This window comes from Carassius carassius, chromosome 9 (assembly GCF_963082965.1).
Source record: "Carassius carassius chromosome 9, fCarCar2.1, whole genome shotgun sequence".
NCBI lineage: Eukaryota > Metazoa > Chordata > Actinopteri > Cypriniformes > Cyprinidae > Carassius > Carassius carassius.
Genome location: NC_081763.1, coordinates 13509671 through 13524068, shown reverse-complemented (window position 1 = coordinate 13524068; position 14398 = coordinate 13509671). Strand labels below are relative to the sequence as shown.

Sequence of the window (14398 nt, the reverse complement as noted above, 5' to 3'; positions counted from 1 at the left end):
GGGTTTGTATGAACTGACTTTAACTTGAAAAATTACTGTTTGTTATTGTCCTCTTGCATTAATGACAAACTATTTTTTTTGTTTGCCACTGTAAAGCTGCTTTGACACAGTATTGTATAAAGTTCTATACAAAGGTGACTTGACTTGTTGCAGTGTTTATTTGTTTATTTGCATACCCATTCGTCACTACCAAGGTAGCGGCTATTCTTCATGAGGTCCAACAACTAAAAAAAACACACAAAAAAAAATATATTTAATATATTTTCATTCCTCTATACATTAGTCCATTGCTTTGTATTCGTTTTTGAACCAGAAAAACAAACAAACAAACTAAACTCTTGTTTAAATTATGACTAGCACTACTATACAAAAGTTAACAATACAGGACATGAGGAAGTCTAGACACTGAATATTTCTAATAATAATAATAATAATAATAATAATAATTGTCCTTTTCTTTCAGTAGTGGCCAGCCTAAAATTGTATGCATTCTTACATTATTAGCCCTTCTATTAAGGTTCAGAGTGTGTCAAATTTCTTCATTTCTTACAGTTTTTTTATTAAAATGCCACAATATTATATTGAATATCTACATCAATCATAGTTTTTTAAAACACCTCATTTGAAAAAAGAAGTTTTATATGCAAAACAAAGAGCTAAAGTTTTAGGTAATTTATCTGCTGTAATTTTTTAATAAAAATTCATCAGAATGTAGGGGCCTGATACAACCATTTTTGCCCTTGAATTGAGTTTTAGTTATGTAAATGATTCTATATTTAATTTCTAGACATCTAATAATAACTACAAACTAAAAAAATATATATGTTTTCACATTATTTTTAATTGATGTTCAGTTTTATACATTTTGTGAGTTATTTTTTTTTTGTCACCAGCGTGTCATGTTTCGAACGCTTCGAACAGTGAATCATTTTGCGAGGTTCAATTGATTCGAAGCTTCGAAAAGATTCGTTTCTCCCGTCACTATCGAACACCACGTGACCTTCACACTCTGAGCGTCAGCTGAGCGCGTGCGCGTGAGATTGTACGTGTGTTTATTTATTTCTTAGCCAAGTATTTTGTCTTTCAACCGGTGTAGGGATTAAAACATCGACGATCCAAGATGATCTGAAGAAAGAGAAGGTAAATGTGCTGTAATATCTGTTTAAAGGACATGTGTTCTGTTAAAACTCGTGAATCAAGGTCGTCCTGCATTACTGCTAAGTTACGTTACATGATTACCTGCCTCCCCTTGCAGATAGACAAAACAAATCAGAGCCTTTTTCATTAAATGTATTTTAATGTACGGTATTTCGTCTCTTTTGTTTTTAATATCGAGTGTAGCTCATTCTAGGCCCTGTTTGCGACATTAAATGTGCAACGGTGAAGGTTTGTTAAAGTTTTTTTAGTGGAAACCGCTAACGTTAGCGAGCCTCTAAATGTACAAACTGTCTGGTAACATTGTATTATTAATTAATGAGCTAATATATAACTTAACAGAGGGTAATTATACTTTTAATGCAAGAAGTGTATATGTCATTCTGTACTTAATGTCATCGGACTTATTGCCTAATGCGGCTAAGAAGTGTGTCACTTAATGTTAGGTAACAGAGTTAGGGGTCTTTAAACGATCCATACAACAAACACACTAATGTTCTGTTAGATGATCTAACCAGACAGGTAATGCTTTCTAACAGTGTAACCCATAACTGAAGTCCAATGACAATTAAACATAGTTAATGACAATAATTACCTGTCATAAATACAATATTCAAACAGGTCACCAAGACTGAGATTACTTCTGTTAAGGTCGATTCGCTTTCTTAATGCACTTTCTTTTGTCTTTGGTCTTACCTTTGGTCTTGGTATTATGAAATACTTAAGAAATAGCAATAGTACTGTTTTGAATTCATTTTCATTTTTATATTTTCCATTTTATTTTTAATTCCAATTAAAGTAATTTAGTCATTTTGTTTTGGTGTTGTCATTTGATTAGTTTTTGTTGAATGTTTTTTATGGTTTTTAAATGATTTCACTTAACATTTGTTTTGTTACAAGTAACAACCCCCCCCCCCCCCCATAGTTTTACTTTTAGTTAACCCTTAATAACCCTATTCCAGGGGAAAGAAATGTGTCTCATCCAAAAATTGTCTCTGAAATAGCATTCTCTTTTTTGTGGTGGCATCACTGAGCATCATTTATTCTATTGGATAATGTTAACTAATTGTCTTGTTAAATATCCTATTTCACTTGGTAATTTGTCACATGATGTAAGTAAAAAGGGTTGTGAATATATTGGATGTTGATCTTTCTCTTTCTTGTCTGTGCAGGTGGAGAGGGGCTGGGATGGCGGTGTGTGCTCTAACTGTGCTTGACGGGCTCGGGGAGGAGGCCACGACTTTGGGCAGCGTGGTTGTCCTGTTCCTGGCTGTGGTTCTTGCCTGGCTGTCTACCCACGTGGCCGACCGTGGAGATCACATTCTGGGTACTATTCTCACCGTGGGTGCCCACGCCTCCCTCATCGGCCTCGGGGGTCACGACAGCTACGCGAACCCCCCACCCAGCTCAGAGCCCAGCGAGCAGCTGGACGAAGAGCCCGCTGAGGAGGAGAAACAGGAAGAGGGCGAGGCCCGGCCGGATGGGCGAGAGGATGTGCCTGGAGAAGAGCTGCTGGATATTCAGGGTGGGAGGAAGAAAGTGAGCTATGTTCAGGCTGAGGAAAGGGAAGAGGGGAAAGAGGACGAGATGGAAGAAGAGGCGGAGGATGAGGCCACCGGTATCACGGTGAGACTGAAGTTCCTGAATGACACAGAGGAGCTGGCAGTACTCAGACCACAGGACACCGTTGGACTGCTGAAGAGGTGAGACAAACACACACTTGAAATAGCAAAAATATAGTGTACTCTTATGTGTGAATTGGAGAAATTGAACTTAAAGGGGACCTGTTATGACCCTTATTACAAGATGCAGTGTTAGTCTTGGGTGTCCCCAGAATGTGTCTGTGAAGGTCCAGCTCAAAATACCCCACAGATCATTTATTATAACACAATTAGACATGGGGGGGGGGGGCATTTCTAAAAAAAAAGAGCTGTTTTTTTGTGTATTGCTCTAAATGCAAATGAGCTGCATATGTCTGCCCTGTCTTCAGAAGAGGGCATGGCGTATACATCTCTGCTTTGCATACCTACAGCAATAAGCAGCTGGTAGAAGCAACATGACTGAGAATGAACCAGGACATCTCAGAATGGTTTTTTGATACTTTTATGTAGTCTTCACAGCCCATTTGCAATGATGGATGAGCAACACACTTATAAACAAATAGTTATATAATGTTCACTGTGTGCTTTAACGAAATGACACGCTCACACAAATGTGGTTGAAACATTATCCACTGTGTCCTCAGTTGCTCGGATGTTGGGAGATAATGAAGACTTACATTCAGTGTTACATCCGAACACTAAACACTGGCATTGCTTAAGAAACATTGTAGACGTCACAGCTGCTCGAGCGCGGAGAAAATGGAGGACAGAATACAACCAAGCACTACTTGCTGAGGGCATAAACTACTGTAGCTCAGGACTGTCAGTCAGCGGTCATGGGTGGGCCTAAATAATGTGACCTCACATTGCTATGAGAATCAAAACGGCATGTCTGATGAGAGTGATTTGGTTTAATGGAGATTTAAAAATAAGAAGTGTGTGGATTTTTCTCATGCTGGGGTGGTTCTGTTCACACACTGCCAACACATTTATATACAAACACCATGTAAAAGTGGAGTTTGCATAAAAGGTGCCCTTTAAAGGATTAGTTCACTTCCAAAATAAAAATTTCCTGATAATTTACTCACCCCCATGTCAACCAAGATGTTCATATCTTTCTGTCTTCAGTTTAAAAGGGAAAATAAATATATATATTAAAAGGATATATATATATATACAGTACAGACCAAAAGTTTGGACACACCTTCTCAAAACTATGAATTAACACATGTGGAATTATATATGGAATTATATACATAACAAAAAAGTGTGAAACAACTGAAAATATGTCATATTCTAGGTTCTTCAAAGTAGCCACCTTTTGCTTTGATTACTGCTTTGCACACTCTTGGCCTTCTCTTGATGAGCTTCAAGAGGTAGTCACCTGAAATAGTCTTCCAACAGTCTTGAAGGAGTTCCCCGAGAGATGCTTAGCACTTGTTGGCCCTTTTGCCTTCTGTCTGCGGTCCAGCTCACCCCTAAACCATCTCGATTGGGTTCAGGTTCGGTGACTGTGGAGGCCAGGTCATCTGGCGCAGCACCCCATCACTCTCCTTCTTGGTCAAATAGCCCTTGATGCCTTCAGTGTGACTCTACAATTTTCATAGTCATGAAAATAAAGAAAACTCTTTGAATGAGGTGTTTCCAAACTTTTGGTCTGTACTGTATATATATATATATATATATATATATATATATATATATATATATATATATAAATAAAAGAAAAAGATTTATGCGATACATTTCGCACACAATGTTTTGCCATCCACATGACCACGTCACCCTGATGGAGAGCTCACTGTATCAACATTTTGCTTCTGAAGTTTAAACCACATCAAAACATTAACGTCTTAATGCAATAACATTTGTCACAAGACAGGGTGAGAATGCAAGAATAAGAAATGTAATGGCCAAAAGCAAATGCATTAAAATCCTTCCTTTATTTGGTGTTGATTAATTGCACAAGCAGCTCAGTTTTATTTGTTAATGATCGCTCTCTCTGTGTCTCTCAGTAAGTACTTCTCTGGCCGTGAACATCAGATTAAGCTCATCTACCAGGGTCAGCTGTTGCAGGATCCTCAGCGCTCTCTACTGTCCCTCAACATCACCCACAACTGTGTCCTCCACTGTCACGTCTCTCAAGCCCAGGCGCTGCGTGAAGCGGCTGCAGAGGAGAGCCCTCGAGCTGGGAGGGGCTCCATGCTCAGCGGGGGGCTTCGCTCGGCCGGCTTGGCTCTCAGCACAGGAAGCCTGGTGATCCCCCTGTTCGTGGTGCTGCTCGCTGTCATCTGGTACTTCCGAATCAACTACCGCCAGCTGTTCACTGCCCCGGCCACCATCTCTTTGGTTGGGGTCACAGTCTTCTTCAGCTTCCTCATCTTCGGCATGCACAGTCGATGAGAAGATGGATGAAAAGAGGAATGATGCCAATATTAGGGAAGAAGGAAAACCAAACAATAGGACATGAAAATAATCAATCAGTGGTAGCCGAGAAAGTTCTCAGGGAGTTCTTGAGGGTTCTGGTGCCATGGAAGTCGTGTGTGTGTGTGTGTGTGTGTGGTGAGAGTGTGTGCTAGTGCTTTCAGCTTAATTCGTGAGCAGCACAAAGTAATACTGCTGAATAATTTAGCTTCTTGGGGGAAAAAATAGCTTTATAATTATTCAATCTCAGCCTGAAGTGTAGCTTCTCCGTGTAAGGAGAAGTCAGGATCCCATGTCTGACTGGTCTTTTCATTTAGAGGAATCGCAAATTGTCAACTGATTGGTTTTTATCAATGAATGTGACTCTTCTTCTATGATAAAAGCACTACTATCTTCTGTAGTAGCAAAAAATGTCATATGTTTAAATGTTAATACACAAATAACAGATGTGATGTGCTAGTTAGCAGATATTTTGAGACATCGATTTACTCAAACTCATGTTTGATGTTCATGATCGGAGGATTTGTTTATTTTGCCAGTGTCACTGAAGTCTGTATTTGTTTCATACTTATTTCTACATAACATTATGGTTTAGCATGTCTGTTGCTAGTTACAGCTCAGTTATCATTTAGGACATGAAAGTTTTATACATGAAGAGTTTACATGCAAACATACAGGAGTATTTGGAGTATTTTTTTTAGATAAATCTAGAGGGGCATGGAAGAAACTAAAAGCTCTCTAAAGTTGATGATACACGGGCAATGTTTTTTGAGCAATATTGCTTGGGCCCTTTCCCATTGAGAATGGTTAACAAATTTCTATATAGATACTTTAGATCAGTCGTGGGCCATGTGTCTCACTTGGTTGCCCGTTGGTGGCAACATGGCCTAAAAAGTTTCCCTGTGTATCATCAGCCTGACAGTTTGATGGTTCTTGTATAAATGGGTCATTTCTCTCAGTATTTTCAGCAATATCTGCACATGTTTTAGGGGAAGTCTAGTCTACTTATTCTCATTCTCACTATTACAGATGACTAGCACCTCTTTAATTAAAATGCTTTTTGGTTTTGCTTTGATGCAGTAATACAGAATAAATTTGCTCATCTTTGAAATGAAATTTTTTGTTCTTATCTACAAACCGTCCCATCCATGATCCAGCTTAAAGGGCAACACGCACATAATATATTTTGAAGAACGTTGGAAAACAGACAATATTGGAGCCTATTTACTTCAATTGTATGAAAAAAAGACATTTCTCAAACTATAAACAAGCATATCCCGTAGGATAAAGATTGTCATACATTTTTGAAACGACATGACATTTTAAGGGTGAACTGTCCTTTTAAGAGTGAATTAAGAATGTGTGAGAACAAATAATCCTGAGAAATATTTATTTATACTATTACAGAGATAATACAGTCCATTGAGAGCCAGAGCAATAACAGCATCACAGAAGAAACATCCACCCAAAGCAATTGTTTATCCTCAGTTGTACCATGTTTTTTTGTTCTCCATCATGCGGACATTTCAGTTCACACTCTCAGGTCATTTAAAATTTAACTGAAAATACAATAAGGTGCCTATATGGGCTGGATGTTATCCATTTAAGTGCATCTACAATTACTATTACCATTTCAGATTTTTTTTTTTTTAATTATTAACAAACATTTTATACAAAACAAGCAGACATCTAACAAAGTGCTCTAAGGCTCACCAAAGTCTCAGCAATTTAAACTTTGTAATCCAAGAAATGCATACATTAAAGACCAAGAGGTCAAAAAGCCATGATTAAATAAAAAAATAAATAAAAAATTACATTGACACTAAACTAAATAAATAAAGTATCAAACAAGAAATATTATCAATGACAACAAACAAGAATATTAACTTCAAAAGAGACCTAAAAAGCAAAAGATTGTGTATTCACAGATTTGGCAGAAAGCTGTCGGTAGCACAATGTGAGTCCATTATTTAGCATGACATTGTCAAGAGAGAGTATGAGTAGTAGCTTCACTTGCAGAAGACAACAGGTTGCAGTAACATTAGCAAGATGATATGAAGCAAAGACACCCTTTAAAACCAGTAGAGGACATTGCACAGATTAACCTAATGTATACATGTGCCACTAGGAAACAAAATATTTGCAACATCCCATTCACATACATGCAATCTGTTCAGCATTCACCCACGCATGCGTCACTTTAAACCCAAATCTCATGTATACACACACGAGAGTATTCAATAACACAATGACAGTGAACTGCATAGTAAAATAAAAACATTCTTGCTCCAACTCACATCCACATACAAACACTACATTTAATCACAAGAACACTCACTTTTCACTGTGCAACAATGTGCCATGACAAATGTAATCTATTGTGCCCCTGATATGCATGTCTGAAATGGTGCCCAGATCTTTCCTCTCTTACACACACATTCAACGGAGAGTGTCTCATCATGTTCATATACCTTGAAATAGTGGAAACTAGAGATCACATAAGGACTCATCAAATCAATCATTATCAAAAACTGTGTGTAAGTGTGTGTGAGTATCATGTTCCCTAGTTCAGGTCATCGTAGTGGCTAGGGGCTAGGGGAACTGGCAGTTTTGGTCGCTTTTTCCGACTGGACAGGCCCAGTGCATTCTGGGAGCTGCTGCTACTGCTCCCGCCGCCTACTACTCTTTCTCGGTCTCCTCGCTCTCGTTCCTGCCCTTTGTCCCGCTCTCCTCCACTTCCAGTGGTAGTCAGAGTCAGTGTGCTGGGCTTCTTCTTTTTCTTAGGTCTCTTAGATTCGGAGTTATTGGTGCCTGACAAAAAGACTGTGAATAAGTGAAAAAAAAACACAAAAAAAACAAAGACAAAGACAGAGCATGCAATTTTTAAAAGCTTTCATGAAAAACTCACTGGCTTTTGAAGATGCTGAGTCTGATGGTGAGATATCAGAGGAGCCATCCCACTGGAGGCGAGACATGATGAGCTGGCCATCAGGGGCATCATAGCCATCATTTTCCAGCATTGTATCAGAGTCAGGTAGCACTGACCTGTCAAACAGGAAGGAAGATATAACTACACAGAGGAAAATGCTGAATAGGCACACGTTTACCAAGAACCCGAGTTCAAAGAAACAATCAAAAGATCTGAAACCAAAGAGACATTTGCTGATGAGCTGACATAGTTTCCGCTGTCACCTTTCATTTTATAGGTTAAAACTGCACATTAAATATTCAACAAGCATTATTAAAATTATGAAGCTAAAGAATCTTTATTTTTATTTTACTTGCTTTGGATATCAGCATCTGCAAAGTACCTTAAATGTAGGGTTAGTTCACCCAAAAAGGAAAATTATGTCATTAATAACTTACTCGCATGTTATTAATAATTTTGATTTTTGGGTGAATTAACCCTTTAAATGTAAAAAAGCTTGACAAATAAGATTTAACTGTAATTTATGGAAATATTATGCTCAGTTAATTAAAGAAAAGGACTAGAAAAATTGGGCTTCACAAAAAAAAGAAAAGCACGAACAGGTCATCATTTAAACCGAATGTTATTAAATAAGGTCTCATTTGTTAACATTAGATTATGTATCAGCTGACATGAATTAAAAATGAGCAATACATTTTTACAGCATTTATTAACTTTTGTTAATATAAGTTAATAAAAATACAGTTGTTCATTGTTCATGTTAGGGTTGGAATACATTATACAACTTGTAATATCTGAACAGATTTTATAAAATTAACATTTGCTGACTTTTAAATGGTTACAGAGGAAATACTGGGCATCATCCTCTATTAAAGTTTAAAGGCATTCAGAACACAACAAACTCACACTGAAACATGCTTCCTGTTGCTAGGAAACACATTTTGATTGAAAACAACGTTTTCAAATATTGGTTTAAGATATCAAACTTTTGATATCTGCAGACCAGATTGAATCATAGTATAAAGTCTGCACCCATAATACACTGTGATTTTCTGTGAAATCTGCAGACTGACTCTTGTCTTGCTCCAACTAATGTTGGGTCTTCCAGACTGCAAATTGGGGGGTGGGGGTGTTGTGTAGTGAATTCCAGCCTTTACTTAAAAATGCATTAACTAATGTTAACAACAGATTTAACTTAAGAAAAGTCACAGCAGACTAAGATGTACACTGACTGCAGATGGTGTGCCTCAAGCCTCAATACGAGGACCTATTAGTTTTTCACCATTATGTTTGGCCAGCTGCTACAACTGAACACAAGCTTGATGAAAAAGAGGTACATTAAGAGAGAGACAGATGAAGGGAGAGGAAAGCAGGTGGGTACATTGATTGTTTTCTGATCAGGGTTGGGAGAAGGGGTGAAACTCACGCGGACGGCCCAAGGAGGAAGACCCTGACTGCCCTCCTCTGTTCGTCCGTGTGCTGGGGACATCGCTGGGACCTGCCAGGACACAACGTGGCATTACGCACTGCACCAGAGACAATGACGGGCAAGAGACTGAGTGAACACTGCCAGCAGGACTGGAAAAGAGGCTCTAGGGTTAGATATTAGCATTTAGGGAAGGGGGTTTCCATGCTGGCTGATGCTCAAGAAGTCTCTTGCTGCGTAAAACAGGCAGTGCTTTAAAACAACCTATGACCGTCCAAATGGGAAATGATGGTGCACTTTTATGTCCAATTGGAATGGAGACAGATTATTTCAATTAAACATTTTTAACAGAAGCAAGGCCAAATTAAATGACACGAAAGAAAATGGAAAAGTGAGCACCAATCAAAAATATGGGGTTTATATGGAGTTGCCAGTTGTGTTCCGTAAAATCAGTCCCAACATAACATGATCATTTCCATTTCCACGAATGAAAAAGATCATGTGTTCACACATCACATGCACAATCAATACATACACATCCTCGACACTCAAACAGTAAAAAACTATGTCCCGTTGACTCTACCTTTTCCTTGTACTTCTTATCACATGAGAGGCTTCATGAGAGGAATGGTTTGCTCAAAAATTAGCATTTTAATCATTTATTTATCTTCATGTGGTCAAATATATCATCTTAGTAAATTTTTTAACCAATTAAAACAGTATATGCTTCTTTTTTCATTATGCAAATATGTTCATAAGTATTGATCATTTTAAAAGCTACAAAAATGTAAATGTTGCTTAATGGAGGGTTATAAGCAGCCTTAACATAAGTGTAAAAAAAAAAAAAAAAAAAAAGGTTGATTGGCCAGGCCTAAAATATGCAAAGATCTTAAATCTCCTAGACTGCTTTCACAGATGTTTCTGTCTTCAGTAAGTTTGTATTCCTCATAATATGTCTTCTGTGGAAAAAATACTTACTCTTTGCTGGCAAAAGAAAGATGAAAAACGTGATGACTTTCACAATGACTAAGGTAATGGACAGGAACTCTAAATGTCAGTGGCCTGAGTGTACCACAGTGTGCATTTGTGATGTTTATTTATACGGTTTCCTGTTAGTTCACAAATATAGACTGAATTCTTACCGAGTACACATCTTCTTTGTGTGCTCTGATACGACCCCACATTGCTGAGGAAAGACAGAGCTTGTTAGCAAGAGGTAAATTCCATTGGTTGAGAGATAGTATAATGCCAATAATACCATTTAATGTCAAAACAGCTGAAAAGAAACTAAAATGATTAACACTTATTTCACACATTCACAAAAGATCTTGGTACATCTGTAACCAAAAAAAAAAAAGGGGCGAAATACCAGTTTTATTATTGGTCAAACTTATCCTAATATTTGTAAATGTTCAAAATATTAGTTCAATATATTATGCATAATATAGTTTAATAAAGATTTTTATTTACCTGCATTTAAATCTGAAACATTACTATATGGTAGAAAAAACAACAAGGGTTTGGATAAGTAGAGAAGATATGATTTTGAATTAAATTTCAGTTTTGAATAGCATTTTTTGAAGATGAATTAAGATTTTTTTTTTCACTGTAATTAATAATTATTTAATTATTATTATATAAATTATACGACTTTTATTTGTTGACCTAATCTTTAATTTATAGATAACTTTATTTTTATATAGATTTATTTTTAGAAGGAAAAATAAAAATATATATTGTATGGTAAACGGTCTACATAATAGTGTTAAATATAACAATTATGTAATAATATAATATACTTCTCATAATATATTCTTAATATAATTATATATTCTCTATGTAAGAATATAATAATAAATGTATGTATGTGTAAAAGGCTGTTTACTGTAGTCAGTATAGAGCGCAGCTCCTCAGGTCCCAAAGTCTCATAACTGATGCCAGAGCTGTAGTTATACTGCATGAGTGAATGAGAGAGAGAGAGAGAGAGAGAGAAAGAGAGAGAGTGAAACAACATCGCGTAACACTACATTAATAAATGCAACAGTGAAAGCAAGAACCTATGTTATGAATGTTAAAATAATGAATCACCTCACCTTATACAGGTCTGGATTGACATTACTGCTGAGCTCTCCTGCGGTGCAACAAGACACAAAAAGACTCACAACACGTTCACGTGTCATGCAGTGCACTACCTTTAAACAACTCCTGAAAGCTAGATTCTAAAGGGTGATTCAGTCAGAATAAAACCCACCATTCTTGTGCTTCAGGGATTTGGATCTCCTGGGAGAGTTTGGATTCTAAAACAAAACAGATTCGTTTCAAACATTATTTTCAATTTATCATAATCTAGAACATCTGGCTTGCATTTTCAACATGTTCATATCTGATAAAAGTTTTATACCTTTTCTGACTTTCTTTTCTTGGCTGTGAAAATAAGAGGTTAATAAAATGTCATCATTCATTATTAAAAAATAATAATAATGGCGCAACATTTGGCGACAAATAGTGGTGAAGGACGTAAGGGGAAAAGAGAGAAACAGACAGACTGAATGAGCTCACCTTTCTTTTCTGAACCATAGGACCAGTCATTGTCATTGATATCATCATTGTCTTCCTGGTCGCTTTCTGACTTGCTTGTGTTGTTGCTGCTGGCTATTCTGTAGAAACAGCAGAACAATCAATGCTTTGGAATGACATTAGAATTTTCCCTCAGGGATCAATAAAATCTCTATCTGGCAGAGAGTGTTACTTGAAATGTGTCACCCCTAATTTTTCACATTTTCCCACCTGTACATGGCAATAGAATCAAAACGCTGAAGTAAAACAAAAAAGCATACAGACATTAGGATGAATTAATCATTTCGGTCAACTATTGCTTTAAGCATTCCCTTCACTGAATAATGTCTGTGTATTTAGTGAGAAAAGGGTAAACTCATTTATTTTTCATGTGAACTAAATGGTGTGGCACCTGCGGTTGGCTATTCGGCTGCTGTTGCGGCCCATGCCGAGACACTTCTCCAGATGAGGAGCAAAGCGAGAGGCTGCAATACTCCGGCTGCAGTTGGGACACACACACTCCTTATTCTTCCACTGGTTGTACACCTGCCCAAAGATGTCCACACCAGGCTGGTCCACTATTTCTACATCAGAGGGAGCATGAATCTTAAAAGCATGCAGCATAGGCTTTAGAAATAATGAATTAGTTTATTTTTTATGAATGACTCACCAAAATCCTTCATACTTTCTTGGTCCGTTTCATCCAGGAAGAAGTAGCCCTGTTTGACCGCCCTGTGCACCTCAAAGCACAGCCCTAAACAGGCATCTTCCACTAGGTCAGAGTAAACGTCATGAGCCAAGGCCTACAACAAAGCAGATGTTTTGCGAGAAAAGGTAATTCATTTTTGTTCTTATTTGTCTATGATACAGGCTACTTTGTGAGCCTGTGAATTTTAGTGGTTAGCCTGCATGAAACAATTCTTACGCAAACAGATGCATTTATATGAAAACAACATTTACAAAGAACTACAAATGCAGATTCACTTTTCTGTACATTTCATAAATTAAACTCATTAGCTGCAACACTTTACCTCTAGCTTGGTGTTTTCCAGGCCTGACAGAGACATATCCTCCATTTTCATTTGCAACAACTATTGTAGGAGAGCTATCATTGTGGACAATGCTGCAAGAGGCGGAAAACACTGAAATACAAACAAAGGCACATTACATCATGTATGTACGGTCCTCCTACTGTCTAAAGATAAAAGTGTGATAAAAGCGATTCTAAATAATAAGTTAACATCTGAAAACATTTTAAACAGTCATTTACAAGCACATTTGTTCATATTGTTGATTATTTGTTATCAACTAAGTGTTATTTCTTAAATTAAAAAAAAATAATTCTAGGCTATAAGGTCGATTTGATAAAATGCGTGTCATATTTATTATTGATCATGTTCAGCTAGCTGATATAACGGGAATACTGTGAAAATGGGCGGGCAAAGCAATTATTCAGTAAAACAGCAATCAAATAAGATAAACGATTTCTAGTAATTAATAACCAGTGCATATTTTAAACCTAATAAAACTGTTGAACACACATGTACAGTGTCATTGTAAACATAGCTGACAGGCACGACTGTGACACTGCCCTGTTTTCTCTGTCATATAACTTCCCATATGGGCTGATATAGGAAACACTGTTTCAAAACCGCAGAAATGTGTGCTACAAAGTACTACCTGATGATGCGCGCAAAAAGCATATTTGTTGCGCTCTTTAAAATTGTATCTCTACTTACCAAGACTGAACGGGCCGGGTCTTGTGTCATTCAGGGACCCGCTGTTCTCTTGTCTAACCACAACATAGAACAAATTTGCTCAAAACGAACGAACATATGAAAATATTATGTTACAAAAATTATTAGATGCCAGGCTGAATAAGTCGTTTGCGTACAGATGATGTTTGAAAATAAAACAACGCTGCCATTTTGGCTCCAGTTAGACATCACTAATCGATTACTGATCTTGGGTGACACATCGATTGAGATGCCTTGAATTCGTTCCAATTTCATGTTTACACATAAACTAATACATACACACACATTGATATAATATATATATATATATATATATATTTTCTTCTAGGCTATAAGGTCCACTTTATAACATGCGTGTCATATTTATAAATTACTATGACTACATATTACATAGATGTATACACACACACATATATATATATTTGTATATGTACATATGTGTGTAAATGTTTGATATATGAAGTTTGTAAATAAAACAACGCTGCCATTTTGGCTCCGGTTAGGCGTCTCTAGACTATTGCCGATCTTGGGTGACACATCGATTGAGCTT

At 37.0% G+C, this 14398-nt stretch overlaps 2 protein-coding genes across 4 annotated transcripts; one reads left to right on the top strand and one right to left on the bottom strand.

The window, feature by feature from the left end:
- The first annotated feature begins 991 nt into the window (after nucleotides 1–991).
- On the top strand, nucleotides 992–5753 carry LOC132148983 (transmembrane and ubiquitin-like domain-containing protein 2). Its single transcript, XM_059557829.1, has 3 exons — nucleotides 992–1140; nucleotides 2328–2858; nucleotides 4772–5753. The coding sequence occupies exons 2-3, from the start codon at nucleotides 2344–2346 to the stop codon at nucleotides 5157–5159; spliced, it is 903 nt and encodes a 300-aa protein (XP_059413812.1). The 5' UTR covers nucleotides 992–1140; nucleotides 2328–2343; the 3' UTR covers nucleotides 5160–5753.
- Nucleotides 5754–6898: 1145 nt separating this feature from the next.
- Nucleotides 6899–13302, bottom strand: LOC132148982 (ataxin-7-like protein 3). Of its 3 annotated transcripts, XR_009434989.1 has the most exons (13): nucleotides 13123–13302; nucleotides 12762–12894; nucleotides 12504–12675; nucleotides 12095–12192; nucleotides 11937–11959; nucleotides 11787–11832; nucleotides 11629–11666; nucleotides 11421–11489; nucleotides 10678–10721; nucleotides 9536–9607; nucleotides 8089–8225; nucleotides 7616–7991; nucleotides 6899–7579 (listed from the first exon to the last, which is right to left on the bottom strand). XR_009434989.1 is itself a non-coding variant. In XM_059557828.1 (12 exons), the coding sequence occupies exons 1-12, from the start codon at nucleotides 13171–13173 to the stop codon at nucleotides 7744–7746; spliced, it is 1131 nt and encodes a 376-aa protein (XP_059413811.1). In that variant the 5' UTR covers nucleotides 13174–13302; the 3' UTR covers nucleotides 7597–7743. The 3 variants fall into 3 exon arrangements, 1 of the variants encoding a protein (XP_059413811.1); XR_009434990.1 differs by lacking the exon at nucleotides 9536–9607 and having other exon boundaries at nucleotides 13123–13301; XM_059557828.1 differs by lacking the exon at nucleotides 6899–7579 and having other exon boundaries at nucleotides 7597–7991.
- Between the last annotated feature and the right edge of the window lie 1096 nt (nucleotides 13303–14398).